Source organism: Salarias fasciatus, chromosome 10 (genome assembly GCF_902148845.1).
Source record: "Salarias fasciatus chromosome 10, fSalaFa1.1, whole genome shotgun sequence".
NCBI lineage: Eukaryota > Metazoa > Chordata > Actinopteri > Blenniiformes > Blenniidae > Salarias > Salarias fasciatus.
The window spans coordinates 20,881,485-20,905,174 of NC_043754.1; the positions used below are offsets into that span (position 1 = coordinate 20,881,485).

Genomic DNA, 23,690 nt, shown 5'->3' on the forward strand with positions numbered 1-23,690 from the left:
GTACCTGTGGTTGTGTGTCTCCCAGCTGTCAGTGTTTGTGCGTCTCTCTTCAATCTGCTCACTTTTTAAATGAAAATCACTTCTTATCAATAACAGGAATATTTCTTCTTGTGAGATAAACTCAGCCAATCAGCTGCTGACTCACAACACTCATGATTTCATGATTTATGACTGTTGACCGACACACACACACACACACACACACACACAGCCATATGCAGTTGAAGACTTGCCTGCGTGTGTATATATACAGTATACGTGTGTGTGTTTGGAACTATTCTATAGATAACAGGAGCAGACCTAAGCCCCCCTGCTGTGTTTCATCTGTTATATCTCCAGTGGTTTAACCTTCCTCTCCTGTCAGACTCAGCAGCACAGACCCTTTTAATTCCTAAATATGTGTATTGCATCAAGGCTTTTTGACATCATCAGGAACTTCAAGCTGAACAAAATAAATTTACAAAGAAAAAAAATTAAACAAAATTATAAATGCTCTGGTGAAAACTGTGACCCTTCAGTTGCCAAGGTCAGTTTGGACCCAGTTATAATAAAAGATTATAAAACAATAATAAGTACCAAAACTGAAATCATTAATGATTAGCAAACATCCCAATAATTGACAATGTAGTCAAGAGAAAACTGGATGATAAATAACCAGTTTTATTATGTTTTATTAATGATTCAAGGGATTGGTGAAGAATGAGCCGTCAACATGAGAGGCAGCAGAATGCTAACACGAGAGGAAGGTGACAGAGGAGACTGCCTTTTAACTTCAAACGTGCTGTTATGGTGCCACCCAGAGGTGAAAAGGTTTGCCAAACTTCTGTCTTCAGTTCGCTGGCGGGTCCTCATGGTAACCATGGCAACATGTGGTGGTCCTCAGTCCACCACAGAAGCAGGAGGCCTGGAGACGGCATCGCAACTTCCCTCCATCCTGAATTTTAAAACACACACACACACCACACACACACACACACACACACACACACACACACACACACACTTCTGGAGCCTGATTATGACTGATGACTGACACTTACTGTATAATGGTTGTTAAGCTTCCATATCTTATTGTGTGTGTGTGTGTGTGTGTGTGTGTGTGTGTGTGTGTGTGTGTGTGCGTTGACAGTTTGTGTGCCCGTTGGCGTCAACTCTCAGCTGTTGATCACCAGCTAAAGTCCAGCTGCAGTAAACCTGTCACTTTAATCTGAACAGGCCGCCCTCTCCCCAGCATTAACCTGTCAATCAGGTAGCCCCGCCCCCTGCACAGATTGAGCCAATCAGCAGAGACATTTTAACAGTTTCTTGCTTTGATTTTCACTGCTAACTCGAGCTCTGGGTTTGTTTATTTTCCATTCAGTATGCCCCATGCTGAGGTCACCTGAAGGTCAAACACATGTTGAATGATTTGGTAGCTGGTGTGGTTCTGAATCAGAGTTAGAGCAGAACACTCAGGAGTGTGAGAGAAGATTTCTTTCAAAGGGATCCGATGTTGATGATGATCTTTACAAAATACACTTTTATTCATCAGAAAAATTGCTGTTACAAACACAATATCCACCTGTAAATGCAAAAACAATGATTAAAAAAAATCTAAATTGAGAATCTTATTGCTCATTCGAAAAAGAAAAGAACACTGAAACTCCGAACACATGATCCTCTGTCCTACAGACTGTTTCATTAAAAAACAACCCCAGGAATCTGATTACAATGTGGATTATGTGAAACATACAGAGAAACGTTCTCCGTCAAGTGACTCATTCAGTGAGGCCACCACTCATCAACCACCGTCTTCATCAAGAGGAAGGTTGAAGAGGAGCACCAGGAAGACCCCAGTCTTCATTCAGTATCATCCAGAAACCATGAGAGACCCTCAACACGTCATTTCAAATCCCTTCAGAACCCCTTCAAAATCCCTTCAACTTTCAAAAACCTTCAGAAATGTAAACAAAGCCTTTGCTTGATTTCAATTTTTTCTGTCACATGATGCTGGGTGTTTAAATGTGTGAGGAACGGTTCGATTGGCTGTCAGGACCGCTGGTAAATATTCTTCATCATTGGCTCTGGCTCTTTATCCTGGTCGTCTCGCCGCTCTGTGATGAACAGGACAGGTGGATCAGCAGCTGTTTTTGATTGTTTGCTTGTTTTAAAACTCCTCACCTTCTCGCTCTTCTCCTCTCTTCAGCGTTACCCCTCCCACCTCCTCATTATCTTCATCCTCTTCCTCTTTGCACTCGTCAATGTTCCTGTACGTCGGCTGAACAAAGGAAAGAATCACATGAACCTGCCAGGGGAGACTGACGGCTCACAAACCCCGCCTCTCTACCTGGTCGCTGTGCTGTGGCAACGCGTCATCGCTGGAGGGGAGGAGCCTGTGGATGAGCTGACCAATCGTCTTGAAGGTCGGTCTGTCGGTGGGTTCAAGGCTCCAGCAGAGTTTCATCAGGTGATACCTGGACACAGTGTGGACAGGTGAGGACAGGTGAGGACAGGTAAGGACAGGACAGGATGTGAGGACTGATGTTTCTCCTCACATTTCAGCTGGAGCATAGTCCGGCTGCTCCATGTGTCGTCCATCTTTGATCATCTTGTAAAAGTTGGTATCCACGGCGACGTTTGGGTAGGGACTCCTACCTGCACAGGTAAACAGGGTATGTTTTATCAAACTCCCAGAAATCATTGCTGCCAAGCACTGACTTCCTCCTGAGAGGTCGTGGGCATTTTCATTTGAGGAGAGAACTGTTGCCATGGTTACCAAGAGAGAAGATTTCCCAGAGTAAAACTCCGTAGGACCACACGTCGCTCTGCACTGTGTAGACACACTGGAAAATGCTCTCAGGAGACATCCACTTCACTGGGAGACGGGCCTTTCAAAATAAAACACAGACCATCACAATGAAGTACAGGTTGTCAGAATAAAACAGAGACCAATAAAATTACACACAGGCAGACTTTCCGAATAAAAGAGATACTGACATTTCCTTGGACGATGTAACTGTCATCATTCCGAATATCTCGGGCCAAACCAAAGTCACAGATCTTTGCGACACAACCATCAGTCAGAAGGACGTTTCTTGCTGCTACGTCTCTGTGGATACACTGAGAGACAGACGTGAGAAACACAGAGGAAAGACAGACAGGTGAGGGACAGGTGAAGTGGACAGGAAAACCAAAGATGTGAGATGGGACATGGACAGGTGAGATGAAGAGGGGATGTACCCACAGATTATAGATAATGCTAATGTGCACTGATGACAGAAATGTGTTTGTGTGCTCACGTTTCTCGAGGACAGGAAGTCCAAACCCTGGGCAACCTGATAGGAAAACCACAGGAGGTCTCCGACTGACAACCTGTCTGTCTGTACACCTGAAAGAGGGACAGGTGAGTTGAGGAGTGACCAGTTGTGTTCAGGTGAGTTCAGGTACATGCCCAATGTTACCCGGGTTAGCCTGACCTGGCTTCATGTCCTGGTACTCTGAGCAGCATGAGATCCCGCTGTCACTGCAAAACATGATAGACTGTTGATGATCAGGATGGTTAAACAAAGTCATTGTCACTTGTTCTGAGAGGAAGGTATCCAGCAGGGTATAGGTACCCCATTCACAGCTGAGTAATCACAGTGAGACTCTCTGAGATTTGTGTCAGTCTTAACTAAATGTGGGCATTTTTCTGACCTGCGGAGCCGCGTGTTCACATTCTTATAAAAAGCTGTGTCTTCCAAATCGACACTCAACATGGATGCCAGGAAGTCCTGAGCATGACCCCGCAGGAAGTTGAGCAGGTCGCCATGGCGACAGTATTCCGTGATCATGAGCATGGGCCCTGGAGGATTGAACGAGTTAGTACGCTCAATGAAATGGCGTCTGGGTTCTCTGTCGCTCAGCTAAAATGTTCTGTTATCAGTGAAGCCATCACCTCCTTGTGTGCACGCTCCTAGCAAGTTTACGATGTTGTCATGGTAACCGAGGTGGCTTAGGATCTTCAGCTCAGACATCAGAGCTTCACGCTCTTCAGAGTGAGCGCTTGCTGAAAAAAGAAAAAAAAACAGAAAAAAACTTTACATCGATCATATGCTCAGGTTGAGGACACTGAAGGTTCATGGACTCACGTTTTAGCATCTTCACTGCGACTCGCGTCACCTCGTCGGCTCCCAGACCATATGCTGTCGCCTCAACAACCTTCCCAAACGCCCCCGAACCCAAAACAGCACCTGAGAGACCAAAATCACAAACTTATTTAGAGCTAACAGTGATGTTTGAGCAGGAGCTTACTGCCATGCGAAGGTCGAATCTCACCGAGGCGGAGTTTGTCTCGGGGAAACTCCCACTCATGGTCATACGGTAGCTGGGAGGGGTCAATAAAGGTGTAGTTGTTGCCGTCGGTGCACTCAATGATCTTCCAGCGAATCTCGTATCTGGGTTTCTGAGAGCGGAATGCTTTTGTCAGTGTGGGAATGCGACGTCAGATCATGTGATAATGTGAATGTTTTACCTGTCTGCACTTGTACACAACAACCAACAGGAGCAGGAGGAGGACAGTTGCGCTGGTTAGAGCGCCAATCAGAGGCAACGTGAAGATTGAGGGAGGAGGAGGAGCTGAAAACAGTGTCACTGATCAGCCTTCATCCACAGAATCTGCTTTAATTTTTGTGAATATGACACGTACGAGGTCTGAAGACAGCCCGGGACGCTCCCAGCAGGTTAGAGGCCTCGCACTCAATCGTAACATCATCATCAGGTGTGAGAGGAAGGCGTGTCCTCACCTCCTCTTCCTCCTCATCCTCATCCTCCACCTCTCCCTGCGAGGTCACAGGACCTGCAGGAAGCTGATTGGTGGAGATGTCTTCACACCTGCAAGACAGGTGAATGTCAAACAGCTGTGGCGGCCCCATCAGAAGCCGCTTTCACCACAGCGGATACGTACGTAGGCCGGTCGCTGTGGCAACTGAACCAAAAGATTGTGGGCGGTGGATATCCTGAGCTGTTGCAGGAAATAATGCCTCCGTCCTGAGAGACAGATGCAGACGGAGGACCTGTGGGACAGAGGACAAGAGATCAGAGGAGGTGGAGTAGGAGGGGAGGAGGTAGAGGAGAAGGAGGAAGCTCTTACGGTAGATCCGTAGGTTGATGTTTTTCGATCCATTAAAGAACAAGTTTGAGAAAAGAAAGGAGTATTGACCTCGATCCTTTTGATGAACTCGACGCAGCAGAAGGCTGAACTCTGACCTGCCAGACAGGATTCAGCATTTGCGATTGGACAGTGTCATTTCCCACTGAATCTGAGGCAAACTCGGCTACTCGATAACAATGTTGTTCTTTATTTTGATGTGCTGTTCAGCAGTGTTGGCTTACAATGCAAGTGCATAGAGTGCCTTATTTTGGAAGGAAGGAATGGAACCAAGAATATTCTTTTTGTATTTCTTACCATTATGCCACCATAACATAACAATATTAAAAAAGCATTAAAAAACATATTGTTTTAACAAAAGTGTCATTTTGGCCTTGGTTACCTTTGAATCTTAACAGACCAGTTTGTAGACGGAAACATCCCGGTCTGTGTCCATTGACATTCTAAGCTATAGCTGTGAATGGTAAGCTTTGAATACTGACCTGTAGCCTTTAGCTGTGTAGCTCTCCCAGTGTGCTGTCATGTTCGTGACATCCAGATGTTGTGGTGTCTTCCAGCTGTGGTTCCTTACTGGAGGATACGAGTCTATCACGAATGTTAGTGTCACATCTTGACCTTCAAACGCCTCCTCTCTGCTGCTGCTGAAGTTAGCACTGTGAGCTCCGTCAGTGCTAGTATTGGTGAACAGAGATGTGCTGGCGGCACTGGCGTTTAACCTCGTTAGCATGTTGCTATCGTTAGCCGGTGCGATGGAGCTTTGGCGGTGCTGCATGTGGATCTCCAGGTAAGGCTGGTCTGCAGAGGGACACATCTGTTAGTACCACAACATCATGCCGATGTAACTCATTGCTGTTTACGGACCTAGCACACGGAGCCGTGCCGTTTCCATGGCGGTGCCGACATCGTTTGTGGCTTTACATGTGTACAGACCAGCATGCCTCTGGCTAACAGCGGAGATCCAAATGGTGCTGTTTATGTACAGGTGGCCATTGTCGTAATTACGGGTGTTGGTGTTCTCTAGCCTCTGAAGCAAGCCAAACAGAAATTAGGAGACCGTTTGACAGGACAGCTGGTGTATGACCTCTGATCTTTGACCCCTGAACTCCGAGCTCTCACCTGCACACGTTCATGAGTCCAACCGAGAGTATATAAGTGGGAGGGGTTCCTGCCAACACAGGTGAGCTGAAACGTCTCCCCTATGAGACGGACAAACTCTTCCTGGACAATGGTCACAGAGGGGGGCCGAAGCTGCCCTACAAACAGACAGACAGTTGAGACAGGTGTGCTGCAGACGGGTGAAACACACAGTGTGAGATGGGTTAGAGACAGGTGAGACAGACAGATCATCTTACTGCGTGGCAACACCAGCAATTCCACAGGTTTGGAGTTGACCGGCTTTCCATCCTTCAGGCCTGAGCACACATAGTATCCATTGAACACCGTCATGGCGGCGTGGATCAGGGCTCCTTTTCTGAGGTCAAAGGTCACGTTCATGCCCGGGGGCAAACCCCTCTCCTTTGTTGACTGGAGCGTGAGGTTTGTGACAGTCGGGTCAGAGAGGAGACATTTTACCGGGACATCCTCCCCCTGCTCCACACTCAGGACGAGGCGTGCTGAGCTCACAAAGACGTTGCTTCGGTTCTTCACATCTGGCCAGACATGATGGGAATGATGAGAGGAAAACATGATGACGTTACCAGATTAGTTAACATGACAATCTCAGTAGGAGGTGACTTCTGTTGGTCTTACCTGTAACGTAAAGATGTATCCAGCTGTTTAAGTGCTTGAGGGTCGGGTCGCTGTACCCACAGGTGTATGTCCCGGTGTGCCTGGGATTGGACTGCCTCACTTCTAGCTGTCGATTTGAGGGCAAACGGACGAACGAGGTGCTGGACAGTGAAGCATTACCGTGGCAGCTGAGGTTGAAAGCAGAGCCGGCTTTCAGGACCACGTCAGTCTGGTTCGGCTGCGGGACGGCGTTCAGAAGGACCAGCGGAGGACCAAGAAGCTCTGATACTAACAAACAAACAAACAAACAAGCAGGCAAAAAGGTCAGTCCAGAGCTGGACTAAGATCTGAGGTATCTAAACCTTTGTCAAAAATAGCTCATCCAACGACAAAGGTTGGTGGTTCCTCCTGTTTTTTGTATGTGTGTGTGCGTGTGTGTGTGTGTGTGTGTGTGAGTGAGAGAGAGAGAGAGAGAGAGAGAGAGAGAGAGAGCGTGACAGAATATATTTAAATGAGCAAATCTGTGCGAAACCTTAAACAACAAACAGAGACCACCACAGAAGTGCCTTGCCAAAACAACTTTATTTATAATCAGTGAAAACTCTTACGAACAAATCAAGCTTCATAAAATTTCTTTGAACAATGTTTTAAAGCCTTTGTCTCATTGGTTAGTTGTAGCAAGATATCATCTCATTGGCTTATTAAGTAAGAAAAAGACATTGATTGGCTGGTTGGAGTCAATCCTTATTAGTAACAGTAACCCAGAATCTTGTTGAGTCACAGGGAGTGATTTGCTGGCCTGGGACAGACCGGGTTTGTGACTGGTTGGCTTATAAAGGTCAACACTCTCATTGGTCGCTGGCGGGGGGTTTCTTGCTCTGTTCATGTAGTGTGGTGGCGATGCGCGACGTTTGCAGAAGTAACGCCTGGTGATTTTCAACTAACAGACTCTGGTGGCGAGCCAGATTCTGCAAGTCCAGGATCTGTTGGGAGCCCTGGAGAGACATCAGCAAAACCAGTTATTTCAGGCTACTTGTTAAGTGAATCCAGGTCAGATGGGACCAAGCCAAAGATAAATTATTATGTTAATTATTTGGAAACTGTTGGACTCGGTCGTGATCCACATTCTGTCATACTGGTTCAGAACCAGTTGCTGTGTACTTGTTTTGAAACTAATAACATCTTGCCAGACTGAAAAGGTTTACCAATGCTGAACCACTCTTCAACCAATTACTATACCCTGAGCTGATTAACTAAACTAAGCTAAGTCAAAATACACTCAGAAAAGACAAGCTTAGATATACTAAACTACAGTGAATGGAACCAACCTGTGTTTCCAGCTTGCCGAGGTGTTGGATCACCTGCTCCTGGTGCTTGGCAGCTGTCTTTTGGACCAGGACCAGCTCTGTCAGTAAGTCCAGGACTTTGCTCTTCCACTGATTTTCCGTCTCTATGTCTGACCGCTGGGAAGACAAACTTGGACCGTCGTCTGATTGGCCAGGTGACTGGGCGGCGCCCATCGTCATGGCTGCAGCTGGGTTGTCAGGGAGACTACCTGCAGTGAAGACGGCTGATATCAAACCCTCATTTTGTGTACCTGGAGGCCTTCAATAGACCTGGACCTGCACCAGACCCCTGAAGTCTGTGGGCATGGTCCATGCGAGGCCTGGGGGTCCAGTTTGTTGTTTGTCTAGTTTAATAAATTAAACAAACTTCAAGTAAGTAAAGCTAAAAAGTGAGTTCCTACGGGAGGGGAACCAATCTGATTGACAGAACATCCTCTGGGAGTCATGATGCCCATGACCGGAACAACGGACGTGATGAGGTGACGAATATCGAAGACACGTTGCAGACCGATCCACATTCCATTTTTCATTCACTCTGAAACAGCAGCCCACTATAAGTGTATTTCTTGAAACAATAAATTAAAATGTTCCTATACAAGTTACAGTTCAGTCTGACCTCGCCCCTTCACCCTTGACACCCATGCTTCTGCAGTGTCACCTTGTAAAATAGGAAGTGTGTCACATCTGGACAGCACGGGCTGCTTGAAGCGTGTGAGGCTTTTTCAAAAAAACAAATGTCAGAGAAGAATCGTCAAACAGAAGTTTGGACGAAGTTCTGCTGTGAGCAAGTTTCACTGTGTCGCAACCTGATGGAGTCAGGAAACACATTTTCTACCGTAGACCACAGACACACACAAACACACACACACACGCACACACACACACACACACACACACACACACACACACACACACACACACACACACACACACACACACACACACACACGTTGTCGGGGGGTGTCTTCTTTTCCCACTTCCTTGTCTTACTTCTCCTTCGAGGACGCCCTGGCAAAGGAGCAGGAAGTGGTTGCCATGGAGAAATGGTTCTCTGCTGGTTGTTTTTCTGAATTTTTCATCTCGGGCTAAATTCAGTGATACTGGGTCAGTGCGAGGAGAAACTGACGGGCACTAACCAACCCACAACCATTCCTACACCAGGACTAAACCAACCCAACACCATCTAGAAACTAAACCACAACCAAACAAACGCCATGCCCAACCTACAACCAGTTGTACACAAGGACTAAACCATCCCAACGCCAGTACTAAGCGAACCCCAAACCAGTCCAACACTAGCAATAAACAACCTGCAACTTGGTAGCTATGAAAGAACACCAACAAATCATATCATAGCTCATCAAACCAACCCTTAACCAGTACCAACACCAGCACTAAACTAACATACATCCAGTCCAACAACAGCACTAAACCAACCCTCAACCAACCATACAAAAGCACAAATCTAAACCAACATAATGACTGATCTAACACAGTCTAACACATCTGACAGACTGTACTATGCTGGTTATGTGTTTTGTAAACCAAAGATTGCCTTATGAAATAATTTTCGAGATCCTTGCCCAACTTGTTTCAGTGAGTTTTTCAGTTCCGGTTTAGAGCAGAACCAAGTGATCTGATTGGGTCTATCAACAAATATTTACTAGCTTTATCTGTGCATTCCTGCAATTACCAGCAAAGATCCACAAGAACGTCTCACCTGTCCAGGTGTGACCTGTCAGTCACAGTCAGCTGGATAAGACTGGCCCATCGATCAATGAGCTGATCAGCCTGATCAATTCCTTCAGCGTAAAAGCCTGGTTGTTATAGAACCAGCAGTGCTAAGAGTCAATAACTAATACTTTTGTGCTCATCGAGGAAACTTGTAAATCAGAGTTTGACACTTTTGTGGATTGGACGATGAAGCAAAGCTGTGAGCGTATCGACACACTCACACACATACATACACACAAACGAGTTATTAAAGATAACATCGGGTGCTGATTGTGCTGTGTTGAAGAGCATTAACTGTTAATTTCTGATGCATTCTTCAGATAAATGTTTATGTTATTAATATTAAGGCGCCGCAAATAGCTGCCTCGGTGTCTCTCCACCACATCAAATTCCCTATATGGGCAACTGTACTTGATTTTGATTCTGATGTATCATGGTCATTTGCAGATAATCTCTTAAATTTTGATGGTAGATAAACAGAAATAACTTTTTACCCAGACTGACAGTTTTCAGATGATTCAGATCATTCCAGCTGGTTTAACCTCAGCTTCACGTCTTCTTCTAGACCTCGTCGGGAGGTCAACAAGGTAAACAAAGAGTAATTAAAGAGTAAAGAGAATGTAAACAAAAGTGTTTCTTTACCTGCAGAGCAGTAACAGCTAAGGGTGATCAACAGCAGAATAGAATGGGACCACATCTCTCTCTCTCTCTCTCTCTCTCTGTCAGTTCTACAGACTGAAGGAGAAGTCACTCTGAAACCAACTTCCTCCTTAAGGTCTGATGGGAGCTCCTCCTGTTCTGCCTCTTCGCCTTGATCCTATTTATCTTCCTACTGTTGCACCTCCTCCACCTCCTCCCCCCACTGCTCCTGTACTACACCTCTGCCTCCTATGCCTCCTCCTGTTGCACCTCCTCCATTCATTCTGCTCCTTGGTTTTGGCTTGAACTAGTTGTTGATTGTTGAGTTTTGATTGATCTGATTTTTTTAGGTTAGGTCATTAGTCATCATCATCATTATTATTTATGATTGTCATTTTTTAGAATCAGTTAAGCATGTTATGCTTGGTTAATATTGCTAGTATTATTATTGACTGTTGTTTTTAGTTGATAACCATCACTAGCAACATTTCTTTTGATTGTTTATGATTGTCCTTCACTGGTTGCTTTGATCATGATTGCTAAACGTTTTAGGATTTTTCCTAATTCATTTGATCCAGTTTGTTCATTATTATTATTGTCCTTATTGGTTATGGCTGGTTGAAGCAGGCAGTGCTTAGTTAGGACTGGTTATTGCTAAGTGAACAGTGATCAGTAAGGATTGTTTCTTTCATTGTGGTTGGGTATGTTTGTGAGGATTAGTTGGAGCTGTTAAGGTTGGTGATTATGGATGATTATTGGCTATGATTGCTGTGATTGGTTTTCATTGGTTGATATTTTGATGATTTTGAAGGTTATTATTTCCAATATGGTGATTATTGTTATGAATGGTTGTGATTGCTATGGTTGATTAGGATATGGGTTGGCTAAGATTAGCTATGATTGTATATTATTGGTTATGACAGTTGTGATTTTTATGCTTAGTTGTGGATTTTTATTGATATGATTAATATTGATCATGATCAGCTATAGTGATGAATGTTATTTATTATTATTTATTAATGATTAGATTTGATTATCAATATTGGAACACTATGTAGTTGTTTGTTGTCATTTATGTTGTTTATGGTTAGTTATTATTGAATATGATTGTTCTTATTTGTCATTACTGGTTTTAATTATTTTCATGATTGTGATTATGGATTAGTACTGTTGTGATTGGTTAAAGTCAGATTGAGTGACACGTCTTTGAGTCTTCAGCCACGTTTGCATTTTTTGCACAAAAAAAAAGCATCCTGTAAGAGGAGGAGCAGGAGGAGGAGACAGTGAGATTCAGAGGAATGAACATACTTTATTGGACGCTTGCGTCAGAATCTAGAAGCAGTTTAATAAACAGAAGCTCAAACTATCAGAATACATGAGAGTATACAAGAGTTCGGCCTGGAGGTCAACACTTCTTAGCCCAGCACCTTGTTTTTCAGAGTGCTGAAAGCATCAAAGGTTGCTGTCCTCCTCCTCCTCCTGGTCTGCAGGGGGCGCTGTAGGAGGCTCCACCAGAGATTCGTCCAGCTGAGGGCTGCCGACAGGAACAGTGACAGTAAATTAAATTGAATTTTAAAATGAACATGTTTATTTATCGAGTGAACAGACGAGTGATGGCGACCTGACTGCGTCCAGCGCAGCGTTGCTGTCAGTTTCTATGGTGACGTCAGCGGCAGGGAGGATGTAAGTACCGTGAGAGGGGCCCGCCTCCACTGGCTCCGCCTCCAAGAGGTCAACTGTCACCTGAGGGGCGGAGCTTCCTGAAAAAAGAGGGCAGGGCTTCAGATTTAACCGACTGCCAGCGTGTATGTGTGTGTGTGTGTGTGTGTGTGTGTGTGTGTGTGTGTGTGTGTGTGTTACCATGTGTGTCTCTGTTGTCTTCCTGTCTGGATGAACTCAGTCTTGACTGATTGACAGCAGGATTTTTTCCTTTCACGAACTCTTCAGTCAGCTGCAGGTAACGCTAACACACAACAAACAACATGAGTTTCGGTTCATGTCCGTTTACGACCCTGTGTGTGTTTGTTTGTGTGTTTGTATGTGTGTTTGTACCTGCTTGTAGTCGTCACTGAGCAGGTTCCCCACAGTGGCTACTATTGAGGAGAAAGATGGTCTGGACTGAGGCTTGTCGTCCCAGCACTGCTTCATCAGTTCATACCTGTAGCCACATGACACACACACCTGAGTGTGTTTGTGTGTATTTGTATGTATCTGTGTCTGTGTGTATTTGTCATACATGTGAGGAGGAGCGTGTTGTGGCCGACTCATCCTGTGTCCTCTCTTCAGAGCGGAGCAGAACTCCTGGGTCATGGGCAGTTCAGAGTACGGACTGGAACCTGGGACCAACGGGGACTGGTTATGGGGTGTTTTGGTTACGCTGGTTATGTTGGTTAGCTGTGGTTGTCCCGGTAGATACCCAGAGAGAAGATCTCCCACAGCAGCACTCCGTAGGACCACACGTCACTCTGAGAGCTGTAGATGTTCTGGAAGATACTCTCTGGAGCCATCCACTTCAATGGCAGGAAGCTCTGACGGCCAATCACACGCCCAGATCATCACCTCATCTGATGACGTCATCACCCCGTCCCACGTTTAATTTCAGCAGCTCGAAAACTCACGTTTCCACGGGCGACGTAATTTTGATCCTTTAGCATGTCTCGAGCCAATCCGAAGTCCCCAACCTTCACCAGCTTCCCCTCGCACACCAGCACGTTCCTCGCTGCCAGGTCTCTGTGGACACACTGCACACAGGCAGCACGGCGGTCAGCAACGCAACACATCAGTGCAACAACATGCAGACAATGTGGCAATATGAATCATTATATGTGTGTTAGTTTTAGTTGTGGTTTATTTGTGGCCTAGGTGAAAATCAGTGGTGTACCTTTCTAGAGGACAGGAAGTTCATGGCCTGAGAGACCTGGAAGGAGAAACTGAGAAGGTCCTGCAGGCTGAGGAGGGGAGAGTCACTGAGGAGGAGCGCTGGAGCCTCCTGCTGGTCTGGAAAACAAAAGAGTTGACATTTCAAAGGTCACAACCACTGACAGGATTCACTCAGATGAACACATGAAGGCCACGAGAAAAGTGTACAGGTGTGATACAGGTGTGACAGATGTGATACAGGTGTGATACAGGTGTGAGAGGAAGTCACCTGCAGGCGTGTCCGGGGTCTCATATACTGCAGGTTCGATGTCGGCATAGTTGAGCTCCTTCATGGCGACATACTGAACGCTCTCCTCTTTGTTCATGTCCATGTAGCCACCATCACTGTAGAGATGGAGAGGAGGTGGGACATTGTGTGGGTGTATCTGTGTGCGTGTGTGTTTGTGCATGCGTGCGTCTGTGCGCATAATCACCTCCCACTCTGAGTGTCTCCTTGGAGGAAGGAATGCTTGTTCTTCTGCAGGTAGTTCACCAGGTCACCGTGGCGACAGAACTCCGTGATCAGGTAGATCGGACCTGGAGAGACAGACAGGTGAGAAAAATAAAATTCAATGGCAAGGCAGGTGAGACGCAGACAGGTGACATAGAGACAGGCTGCTGTGGCGAACCTCCTCTGGTGGACGCTCCAAGCAGGTTAACAACATTCAGATGAGGGCCGAGATGAACCAAAACCTTCAACTCCGACATGAGAGACTGAACCGCATCCCTCCTCTCTGCAGAGACAGACAGACAGACAAGGTCAGACATACACAGCGTGGTATAGAGACAGACAGAATTGCAGTTGCATTGTGAGGAGCAAGGATGTCCAGAAATCTATGTACTCTGTAAACTCTATACACTGTTGGGAGGACATTTCCTGAACAAAGCAGATATGAAACAATGGATGCATTGGTTGATCTCTGAGAATGTGACACTCTTGGAGTTTGGGAAATGTGCTTGTTTGAAGCTGTAGTGCATTGAGCTGAGCCTTGCAGGCAGCAGCTGCAGCCCACACCAGAGAAACAAGGTGCAGTCCTGGGAAAGGGTCTGACAATCATTGGCTTCCAATTCTCCAAGTACGTAAAAAAATGTAGAATGGATCATGTCTGCAGGGAGATGGTTAAAGACGCCTGAAGAAGGCTGAACACTCTGAGTTACTGTTTGACGAAGAAGCACCAACAGCAGCCAAAGTTTTCCTCACTCCAACTTTAGGTCAAAGGAAGGTGACCCTCTCCACAGACTGCATGGCCTCCATTCTGGGACTTCTGAATATGACCACAAGTTGCTCAGAGTCCCTCATCCAGTTGCCTGACTTGGTACAAGAAAACCCTTTATCATATTTTGTTCTAGAGGCGATGCTATGCATGGAGGTTAGCTTAAATATATCCAGTGGGTAATTCTCAACCTCCCACACCAGCAAATCTAATTCCCTCAGTAAAGGTACAGTCCACATCCCAAGATCTAGATTCTGCTGCAGTTACCCATGGTGCAATGTGGCTCTCCGCTCTCTCACATTGCTTGTGTGATGTACCACTCCACCATATACTGTAGCGCATGGTGGGTCATGTTCAGACGTACGTTTCACCATCTTTACAGCCACTTTAGTTGTAGAATCAGAGTGAATCAGGCCAGAGACAGTTGCCTCAACAACACGTCCAAATGCACCTGAACCCAGAACCTGACCTGAAACACAGAAGGGGTTAAACTTCACTGCACAGAGTAGTTCATATTGTAGTAGACACAGTACTGCAAAACTCTGAATAAAATACCTAGTACTATACGGTCTCGTGGTATTTCCCAGGTGGCATTGTAGGGTAGGTGGGTGGGGTCAAGGTAGGTGTACTGCTGTCCATCAGGACTAACTGTCTCAATCACTTTCCAACGTACTTCATAACCAGGCTTCTGCCAACAGAAAACAAAAACAAGGGACCCAAATACTAAAGCACAACAATTGACAGATGCTACAAATCTTCAAGTACAATAAAAACCAAAGTAGTGAAAATGCTACGGAGCAAAAAATACTGCAAGACATCGAATACTTCTCTGGTACTGAGCTGTGGATGCTGACCTTTCTCCAGAGGACGATGAGGATGATGAGAAAGATGACAGCAACAATGACAAGAACCAAAACTACAACGAGCACGGCAACCTGGGACAGGAGAGCTGCAGACAAAGAGGTAGAGACAGATAGGAAGATGTAATGTTTGTGAATTTCCCAGATGAAGACAAAAATGTAGAGACAGACAGGAATGGAACCAAAAAGGAAGCCAGCTGCACAAAAACTACAGTAAACTAAACTGCTACTACTCACTGGTATTATTAGTGGTATTGCAGTATAGCTACTATCAGAATTAAGGATGCACTGATACCTATACATGGAGTTCTCATGCTCTTACACATTAAAGATCAGTAGCACTCCAGTATTAGTATTTTCAGGTCACTAACAGTGCTGTATTAGTAATCACAGGTATTATTACTCACTGTGGAATTGCAGTATTAATACTCACAGGTAGAGAGTACTCGGAGGTCGCGTGCTCGTCCTCCTGCAGAGTTTCTCACTTCACAGCGGACGGCCGACACAGAGTTGAGAGACTGGAGAGTCAACACACTGCGTACCTGCACAAGTGAGACAAATGGCAGGCGACCGTCCTGATGAACCTTATACTCTTCCTGCCTGGTGATGCCACATTGCTCATGTCGCTGGTTACCTGGGCGACGCCCCTTTCCACCTGACTGACGTTGCTCTGCAGAGTCACGCCCTCCGAGGATTCTAGGAGGCTCGTCCAGCTGCCGCTCGAAGTGCTGCACCTGCAGCAAGTCCAGAAGCACGTGACCGTGTGTGTGTGTGTGTGTGTGTGTGTGTGTGTGTGTGTGTGTGTGTGTGTGTGTGTGTGTGTGTGAGAGAGTGTGTTTACCCGTCGGAGTTGTGACAGGTGTACCAGGTGACTGTAGGGGGCGGAGTTCCCTCACTGACACACAGTACAGTTTTACTGTCAACCTCTGAGAGAGCTGTGATCCTTGGGGCAGCTACACACACACACACACACACACACACACACACACACACACACGCACACATTGTCATTGTCACGTAGAATTTTCTCTATGACTTGCTAGTAACGCTCTCTCTGACCTTTGACCTCCAGCTGGAAGACGACCTGGTCTTCATCGTCCTCATTGGACGCTGTTGCCGCGTAACTTCCTGCCTGATCCAGCTGCACCCGCACCAGCCTCAATGTGCTCATATACCTGTCAATCAAACAGCCACGCTTCGCTCCATCAGCTGGTCCACAAAAGTGGGGACACTGTGTGTCGACCAATCACAGAGAAGATTCTATGCTTTTATTTTATCAAGAAGGTCAAAGAGAGAAAACAGTGAGGACACACAAACAAACATTAGCAGTCGGCTTGTCGTGGTTGTTGTTGTTGGACTCACCTACTGCCCGTTATGTGCTTGGTGGCAGTAGAAGTGGTTTCCGTGGCGATCGTCTGGTTGTTTCTTGTCCACTGGACAGTTGGAGGTGGGTGGGCATCGATCTCCACGCTGAACTCCACCGTGTGATGGAGGAGGGACGACGTGTTGGCCTCCCCTGAAGGCCACAGGTAGACGTACCCCCGATCTACACACACGTGCAATATACCTATTAGCACTGAGAGGTTTTGGTGTGTGCGAGTGTGCGTGTGCGTGTGTGTGTGCGTGTGTGTGTGTGTGTGTGTGTGTGTGCACTAACCCAGCACTCTCACTGTAACATTTTTCTCCACAGTCCGTCCCTCCTTCGTCTCCTGAACTTCACACGCATACACACCTGCAGATAACAAAGGGTCTTCACTATGGCAACCAGAGAGCAACAGCTGGTCAGTTTCCATAGCAACCCGGAGTTTTCCCATTGAAACCTCTGCCTCTGTCTGTCAGGCGGCTGCACACCTGAATCCGCTGCCGTCACCGCGGTGATGTTAATGAAGGAACGGATCTGATTGGGTAGAAATTCTGTCAGAGGCTGGATGTCCTGTGGAGGAAAACATCACCTTAAATACCTTTATTACAGACAGACGGACGGACAGACGGACAGACGGACAGGCAGGCAGACAGGCAGTACCTGACTACGGGGAAAGTTCCAAGAGAAGAAAACCATCTCAGTGTCTCTGACAGTACAGTTCACTGTGAGCACCTCCCCCCTCTTCAACACACTGCTGGACACCCATAGATCCACCTCCATCACCTTAGGCACTGACACACAGACAGGTGAGACAGACGTGGTAAAGATAGTTGAGAAACAGAAAGGTGAGACACAGGCAATTCAAACATGTCACAGACAGACAAGTGACAGATAACTGGTGAGAGACAGATTGAGGAGGGACAGACAGGTGAGGTGGACAGGTGAGACTCAGACACATGAAATTGAAATATAAGGGACAGACAGGTGTCTCACCTACAATGCTGAAGACATAGAACACCTGGGAAGTTTTTTCCTCGTGTCCTCGAACGGCGACACAGACGTACGACGTGTCGTTGAGATGTCCCGTGAAGCCGCGTCCCGGCTCGTACGCCATCCCGACAACGGCTGTCTGTTTGCCGCGCTCGTACAGAGAGACATTGAGATGGGGGTCAGACACCACGCAGGGGATGGTGTCTTCCTCTGTCTCCTTCATCACCAAACCTGGAACCGACGGGATGAACCACTCATCCGGACCTGAGGGGACAGGTCAGACAGGATTACCTCAGAATGGACACAAACCACCTCAGAGGAGAGACGTGAGGACGTCTACCTTTTCCCGGAATGAATATGTCCACATATCGGCTCTGGTCAGATGACTCCTCCTCACAGGTGTATCTCCCAGAATTCCTCCAGGTAGCGTTAACCAGCTGCAGCTCGCTACTGGACCCCTGATTCTGGACCACGACGCCTTCCACCTGAGAGTCCTCAGTTAACCTCCACGTCACCTCGCTCCACCCAGAACACACCTGAGGACGCACACCAGCACCTGAAGACACACACTGGCACTTGAACACACCTGAAGACACACACACACACTGACAGGTGACACTGACCACTGTGTAGTTGGAGTTTGAGGCCAGCAGGACTTGAGAGGCTGAAGGTACCAACTCCAGAGAATCAACCCCATCAGGACCAATGAAAATCACGCCTGCAGACAAGGTTCAGGGTGAAATTCACTCTCTCAGAGGGACGACTGATTCGTCGAGCGTACTAGGATCTAGTTTTTGTCTGTTGAAGTACCTTAATTTGATACATACCTAACAGAAGGTGCAGAAGGTTCAGATGTTTTTTGATGCTTGCCATCATGGCTCTGCCTTAAGAGAAGAGAGCGAGAACCAATCGCAGATCAGGACCAAGAACAAAATGCATCCTGGTGCCTCGTGGCACATGCAATACCCATTAATATGAGAAGCACTGCTCAGTACTACTCCAGCTGATCCAAAAGTTTTCAGTGTGAGTCATGTCGGTTTGTCACAGATAGCAGGATGTAGTTCTCAGTATGCTGCTCCCTGCAGGTTCCTACAGTTCCTACAGTAGACTCTGTTCCGTTGGAGTCAGCTCATTTCAGTCCACAAAGCCAACACATCAGGCTTCAAGCCTCCTCTGATGAAGCTTCAGGTTCAGTCAAGATCTTTACATGAGCATTGCTCATGTAGGTTTACACTTCTGGGATGACTTTCTTTATCCACTCAGCTTCTGTCCTTCTATTTCTTTGGCATCAAATGTGTGTATGTTGACTCTCCCTGCCCTGTAGCCTGAGCTCTTAGTACTCGAGTACTTCGGTGTAGTATTTTACAGCAGTTCTAAGGATCAGAACTCCACAGCAGTACTGCTGAATGGCTTCTCTCTCTCTGATGCCTCTAACAGACGTGAACACATTCCTCCGAGTCTCTGAGTGTTTCCACAGACTGAAGCCGTCCAATCGGAGTGCGGCCTCCTGGGACCTCGGCCAACCAGTGGCCTGGCTCTGCGTGCAGGAGGAATGTGAGGCCACCACCGAAGAAGAAAATAAACAGGGAAATATTTCCTGTCGGCAGCAGCTTGGCGCGCCGGCCAATCACAGCCCAGCCTAGCGTGGCCAATCGGGACCCGGCAGCTGCCTGAGCCTCCATGGCGCAGTGAAGTTGTGAGAGGATGAAGAGGACCTGTGAGGACAGACCGTGTCTCACCTGGCCGTCACTCTGTCATGGCGATGCTTGCTCTCTCTGCCACCTGATTGGTCCAAACAGGATGACTGACAGCTGTGGGAAGATACAGAGTCAGAGCTGAATTTCATCTGTTTATGAGACTTCAGATGTATTTACACTGTACAGTTTATATAAACAATAATCTGAGTGTGTGACATGAAAGTTTACATCTTCAGACGCTTTATTTGTGGAACACTTTAAAAACACCACACTTTTCAAGTAGGACACATTTTCCACTAGATAAACGCAACTTTTCGGTATATGACACTTCATGCATAAAAGACTTTTGAACTACGTCACTCGATTTGTACTACACTTTGAGTTTGGCTCTTTAAATGCAACACTCCAAACTTTACTTTCAGAAAGTTGAGTTTAAAAACAAACATGGATGAAAACGTTGGCAACACCGCAGCCGTTGTAGAATATCTGATCTGCCCGCCGTTACTCTGTGTGGTATTCGGTACATTCAGTCTGTAGTGCGTCGAGTTCCAGTACACAGCAACACTGCTTGGAACGATGAACCAAAAAAAGTGAGAAAAGATTGAGTTTTTCAAACCTTCTGCTCCAGATCCTGTTTTCTCTCTTCCTTCGTCCTCACGTCTCTCACTCTCTCTCTGTCTCTTCCTCCCTCCTCTTCCTCTCCAGTCTTCGTCTCTGACTTCATTCCAGATGAACGACGAGTGGAAACAAATGGACTCATAGAGAGTCTGCAGAGCTGAGGGGAGAGAAGGGGAGGGTGAGAGAGAGAGTGAGAGAGAGAGAGAGAGAAGACGTCTGTTTTCAATCTGAGTAAGGAAGTCCACACACACACACACACACACACACACACACACACACACACACACACACACACACACACACACACACACACACACACGGACCTCACTTTACTTAATGAAGCAGTGAAAACCAGACACAAACTGCAGTCTCTCTCTCTCTCTCGCTCTCTGTCTGTATCAGGAGGTCAATACTTGGCGATCAATCAGCTGTTGTCGGAGTTACATGGCGTCTTGGTGTACTGCGGTATCATCACTGCTCCTGAGTATTCCTGAGTACTTTTACTTAATCTTGGAATCTAAATTTCGTAAGAATTTCAAACTGGGGGTGTCCAGGTCTCTGGAGATGATGACTGGTTTGAACGGATTTGTGTCAGCAGCGACTGGTTAAATCCAGTTTCAAATGGTTCAGACTGGTTCTCACATGGTGTAAACGGGTTCAGACTGGTGTGAACGGGTTTGGTTTGCTTATATTACCTATGAAGATTCTGTCATCAGAGGTAGGATGATGCAGTAAAGAAAAAAGATGTGTACATGAATTGAGTTTGAAGTGCTTTGGCCTGGTTTGCACTGGGTGCGGACCAGCCCATCGGACTGGGTAATCCTGAGAGATAAAGGTGTTAAAGAAAGGTTTTTATAGTTACACCTGGAGAGAAACATTCAAACCTGTGGGAAAACAGAGGTAGGAGTGCTCCCTGCTGGCTGGACCTGGTACTGCATTCCAGAAACTGGTCCTGATCTGTCCTCACATCGTTAACTCATAAACTGGAGACCAGACCGAGGTGCAGGATCCCTGAGAGGAGAGGCCAGGTCCAAACCTGATCCCCACTTTACCATGACAGACCTGTTTATTACAGTTGATATGAATCATTGACATTCAATAAGAAATCATTACATTAATAAATTAAAAACCAAGTGAATGAATGGATGAATAAATTCATTTATTCATTAAAAGCACAGTTAACAGAACAAAGTGAAACAGATTTTCAGATCAATGAATCTTCTTCCCATTACCGCTGTTTATTACTCATTAACAATCAGAATGAAAAAAAACACACAGCCCCGTGCCGTCTTCAAACCCACCACATCCGTCATAGTTCATAATCGTACATAGAACCAGAATTTAGACTTCTCCACCGCAAACCTGATTTCAGACCTTTCCATTAACTTTAAATGTATGCCTATAGTTAGTTTAAATTGAACCTTCACCTTGTTTCAAACCTGATTATTGATATCAACCTACTTTAAAGCGCTTTAAAATTCAAATTCAAATTCAAAATTTGACTTAAATTAAAATAAAATTCAAATTCAAAGGGATGTAGACGAATCCTCACAACCTCAGATCATTACTGGATAACACAGGGTGCCTTTGATACCGCCATCCTGAACGCAGCAGTTCCAGCTACCGCACTGCCGACCTGAGCTGCTGCGGCGCCGGCCTGAGCCACAGCAGCTCCCACACCGGCGGCCACCTCACTGCTGGAGAGTACAACCGCTCCAACCGCAGCAACCTCTATGTTACAGAGCAAAAGAGCTCCGAGAGCAATGGCTCCTGCCACTCCAGCCGCCCCAGCTAGAACCCCCGTAACAAAGCTGTTGTCGCTCTCAGCTATCGCCTGAGCTTCTGCGGGAGGCATGTTTGGGTTTGTCCTCATAAGTTCTGTCCTTCTGTTAACCACGGCCCTCTGAGCTTCTACAAAGGTTCTGTTGGTGCAATACCTTCCGTTGTTTCTTTGAACCATCTGGGAGATCTTCCTCAGCAGCTCCTGGACCTGAGAAAGGTTGCTGGAATAGTTGTTGAAGACGTGGTATCTTCCGCCGCACTGATGGACGAAGTGACTCAGAGCTGGATCTTTACTGATGAAGGAGACGATGGAAACTCTCTCGTGCTCCAGGGCGTCTCCGTGGGTGAACAGGACCATCATGTGCTTTGCAGCTTGTTCTCCAAACAAAATCTGGAGGATTCTCACCGTTTGTTGTTCCTCTTCCGTGAACCTGTTGGGCTGGATCACCACCAGGAAGACATGAGGACCGGGAGCAGCAAAGGAAATGCACTTGGCAAGCTCTCTCTTCACGTCATCTGCAGGCATTCTCCTGTCAAACAGACCAGGAGTGTCGACCACAGCCAGATGAGCACCTTCAAACACTCCTCTTTCTTTCTTGCAATGGGTGGTCACCCCAGCTGGAGTCATCTCGCTTCTAAAGGCTCGTCTTTGTAGGATGGTGTTTCCTGACGCACTTTTCCCAGATCCAGTTTTTCCAACCAGCACAATCCTGAGATACTTCTCTTCCAAATCTGTGACAGATATCATGACATTATTAATTCTATATTCCTGCACCCTCAATTGACACATCAGAATGAGGTTTTTAAACCACACACATCATTTTCAGAGCCACTAACATTACAAACCCAACCTCTATGTCTAGTTAACGTCTCGGTGGTACTCGTGCAGCTTTCCACAAAACTAGATAAAACACAGTGCGGATACAGAGCATCACTCTTTTTAAATTGCAAAAGAATTCAACTTTTGAAATAGCCTCACCTCCCAGGAACTGCTGTTCCATCATGCTGGTGTGTGAGGCCATGTTGATCTGCTTGTGAGCGTATCGACACACTCACACACATACATACACACAAACGAGTTATTAAAGATAACATCGGGTGCTGATTGTGCTGTGTTGAAGAGCATTAACTGTTAATTTCTGATACATTCTTCAGATAAATGTTTATGTTATTAATATTAAGGCGCCGCAAATAGCTGCCTCGGTGTCTCTCCACCACATCAAATTCCCTATATGGGCAACTGTACTTGATTCTGATTCTGATGTATCATAGTCATATGCAGATAATCTCTTAAATTTTGATGGTAGATAAACAGAAATAACTTTTTATCCAGACTGACAGTTTTCAGATGATCCAGATCATTCCAGCTGGTTTAACCTCAGCTTCACGTCTTCTTCTACACCTCGTTGGGAGGTCAACGAAAGTAAACAAAGAGTAATTAAAGAGTAAAGAGAATGTAAACAAGAGTGTTTCTTTACCTGCAGAGCAGTAACTGCTAAGGGCGATCAACAGCAGAATAGAATGGGACCACATCTCTCTCTCTCTCTCTCTCTCTCTGTCAGTTCTACAGACTGAAGGAGAAGTCACTCTGAAACCAACTTCCTCCTTAAGGTCTGGCGGGAGCTCCTCCTGTTCTGCCTCCTCCTCTTGATCCTATTTATCTTCCTACTGT

General features: G+C 46.3%; 3 protein-coding genes across 5 annotated transcripts; all 3 read right to left on the reverse strand.

The window, feature by feature from the left end:
- Positions 1–1,499: 1,499 nt before the first annotated feature.
- On the reverse strand, positions 1,500–23,635 carry LOC115395080 (macrophage colony-stimulating factor 1 receptor 2-like). 2 transcript variants are annotated; one of them, XM_030100445.1, is made up of 22 exons: positions 23,497–23,635; positions 6,878–7,144; positions 6,481–6,777; positions 6,245–6,381; positions 5,990–6,152; positions 5,611–5,923; positions 5,111–5,226; positions 4,925–5,033; positions 4,667–4,851; positions 4,493–4,596; positions 4,297–4,423; positions 4,110–4,211; positions 3,917–4,027; positions 3,676–3,823; positions 3,456–3,502; positions 3,279–3,367; positions 2,977–3,099; positions 2,756–2,867; positions 2,535–2,634; positions 2,327–2,453; positions 2,161–2,257; positions 1,500–2,093 (listed from the first exon to the last, which is right to left on the reverse strand). In XM_030100445.1, exons 1-22 carry the CDS (start codon positions 23,549–23,551, stop codon positions 2,029–2,031), a joined length of 2,994 nt encoding a protein of 997 aa, XP_029956305.1. In that variant the 5' UTR covers positions 23,552–23,635; the 3' UTR covers positions 1,500–2,028. The 2 variants fall into 2 exon arrangements, with proteins under 2 accessions (XP_029956305.1, XP_029956304.1); XM_030100444.1 differs by lacking the exon at positions 23,497–23,635 and adding an exon at positions 10,579–10,717.
- LOC115395079 (platelet-derived growth factor receptor beta-like) lies at positions 11,871–20,393 on the reverse strand. Of its 2 annotated transcripts, none has more exons than XM_030100443.1 (28): positions 20,235–20,393; positions 19,661–19,732; positions 18,749–18,801; positions 18,545–18,639; positions 18,262–18,457; positions 17,925–18,185; positions 17,592–17,722; positions 17,420–17,501; positions 17,226–17,300; positions 16,931–17,114; positions 16,628–16,743; positions 16,410–16,521; positions 16,203–16,302; positions 16,002–16,110; positions 15,563–15,657; positions 15,264–15,396; positions 15,073–15,177; positions 14,124–14,228; positions 13,929–14,031; positions 13,724–13,839; positions 13,457–13,572; positions 13,194–13,316; positions 12,992–13,103; positions 12,812–12,911; positions 12,628–12,733; positions 12,436–12,538; positions 12,197–12,335; positions 11,871–12,109 (listed from the first exon to the last, which is right to left on the reverse strand). In XM_030100443.1, the coding sequence occupies exons 3-28, from the start codon at positions 18,795–18,797 to the stop codon at positions 12,028–12,030; spliced, it is 3,048 nt and encodes a 1,015-aa protein (XP_029956303.1). In that variant the 5' UTR covers positions 18,798–18,801; positions 19,661–19,732; positions 20,235–20,393; the 3' UTR covers positions 11,871–12,027. The 2 variants fall into 2 exon arrangements, with proteins under 2 accessions (XP_029956303.1, XP_029956302.1); XM_030100442.1 differs by having other exon boundaries at positions 18,749–18,805.
- LOC115395083 (GTPase IMAP family member 9-like) lies at positions 21,509–23,116 on the reverse strand. Its single transcript, XM_030100448.1, has 2 exons — positions 22,998–23,116; positions 21,509–22,750 (listed from the first exon to the last, which is right to left on the reverse strand). The coding sequence occupies exons 1-2, from the start codon at positions 23,038–23,040 to the stop codon at positions 21,801–21,803; spliced, it is 993 nt and encodes a 330-aa protein (XP_029956308.1). The 5' UTR covers positions 23,041–23,116; the 3' UTR covers positions 21,509–21,800.
- Positions 23,636–23,690: the final 55 nt, after the last annotated feature.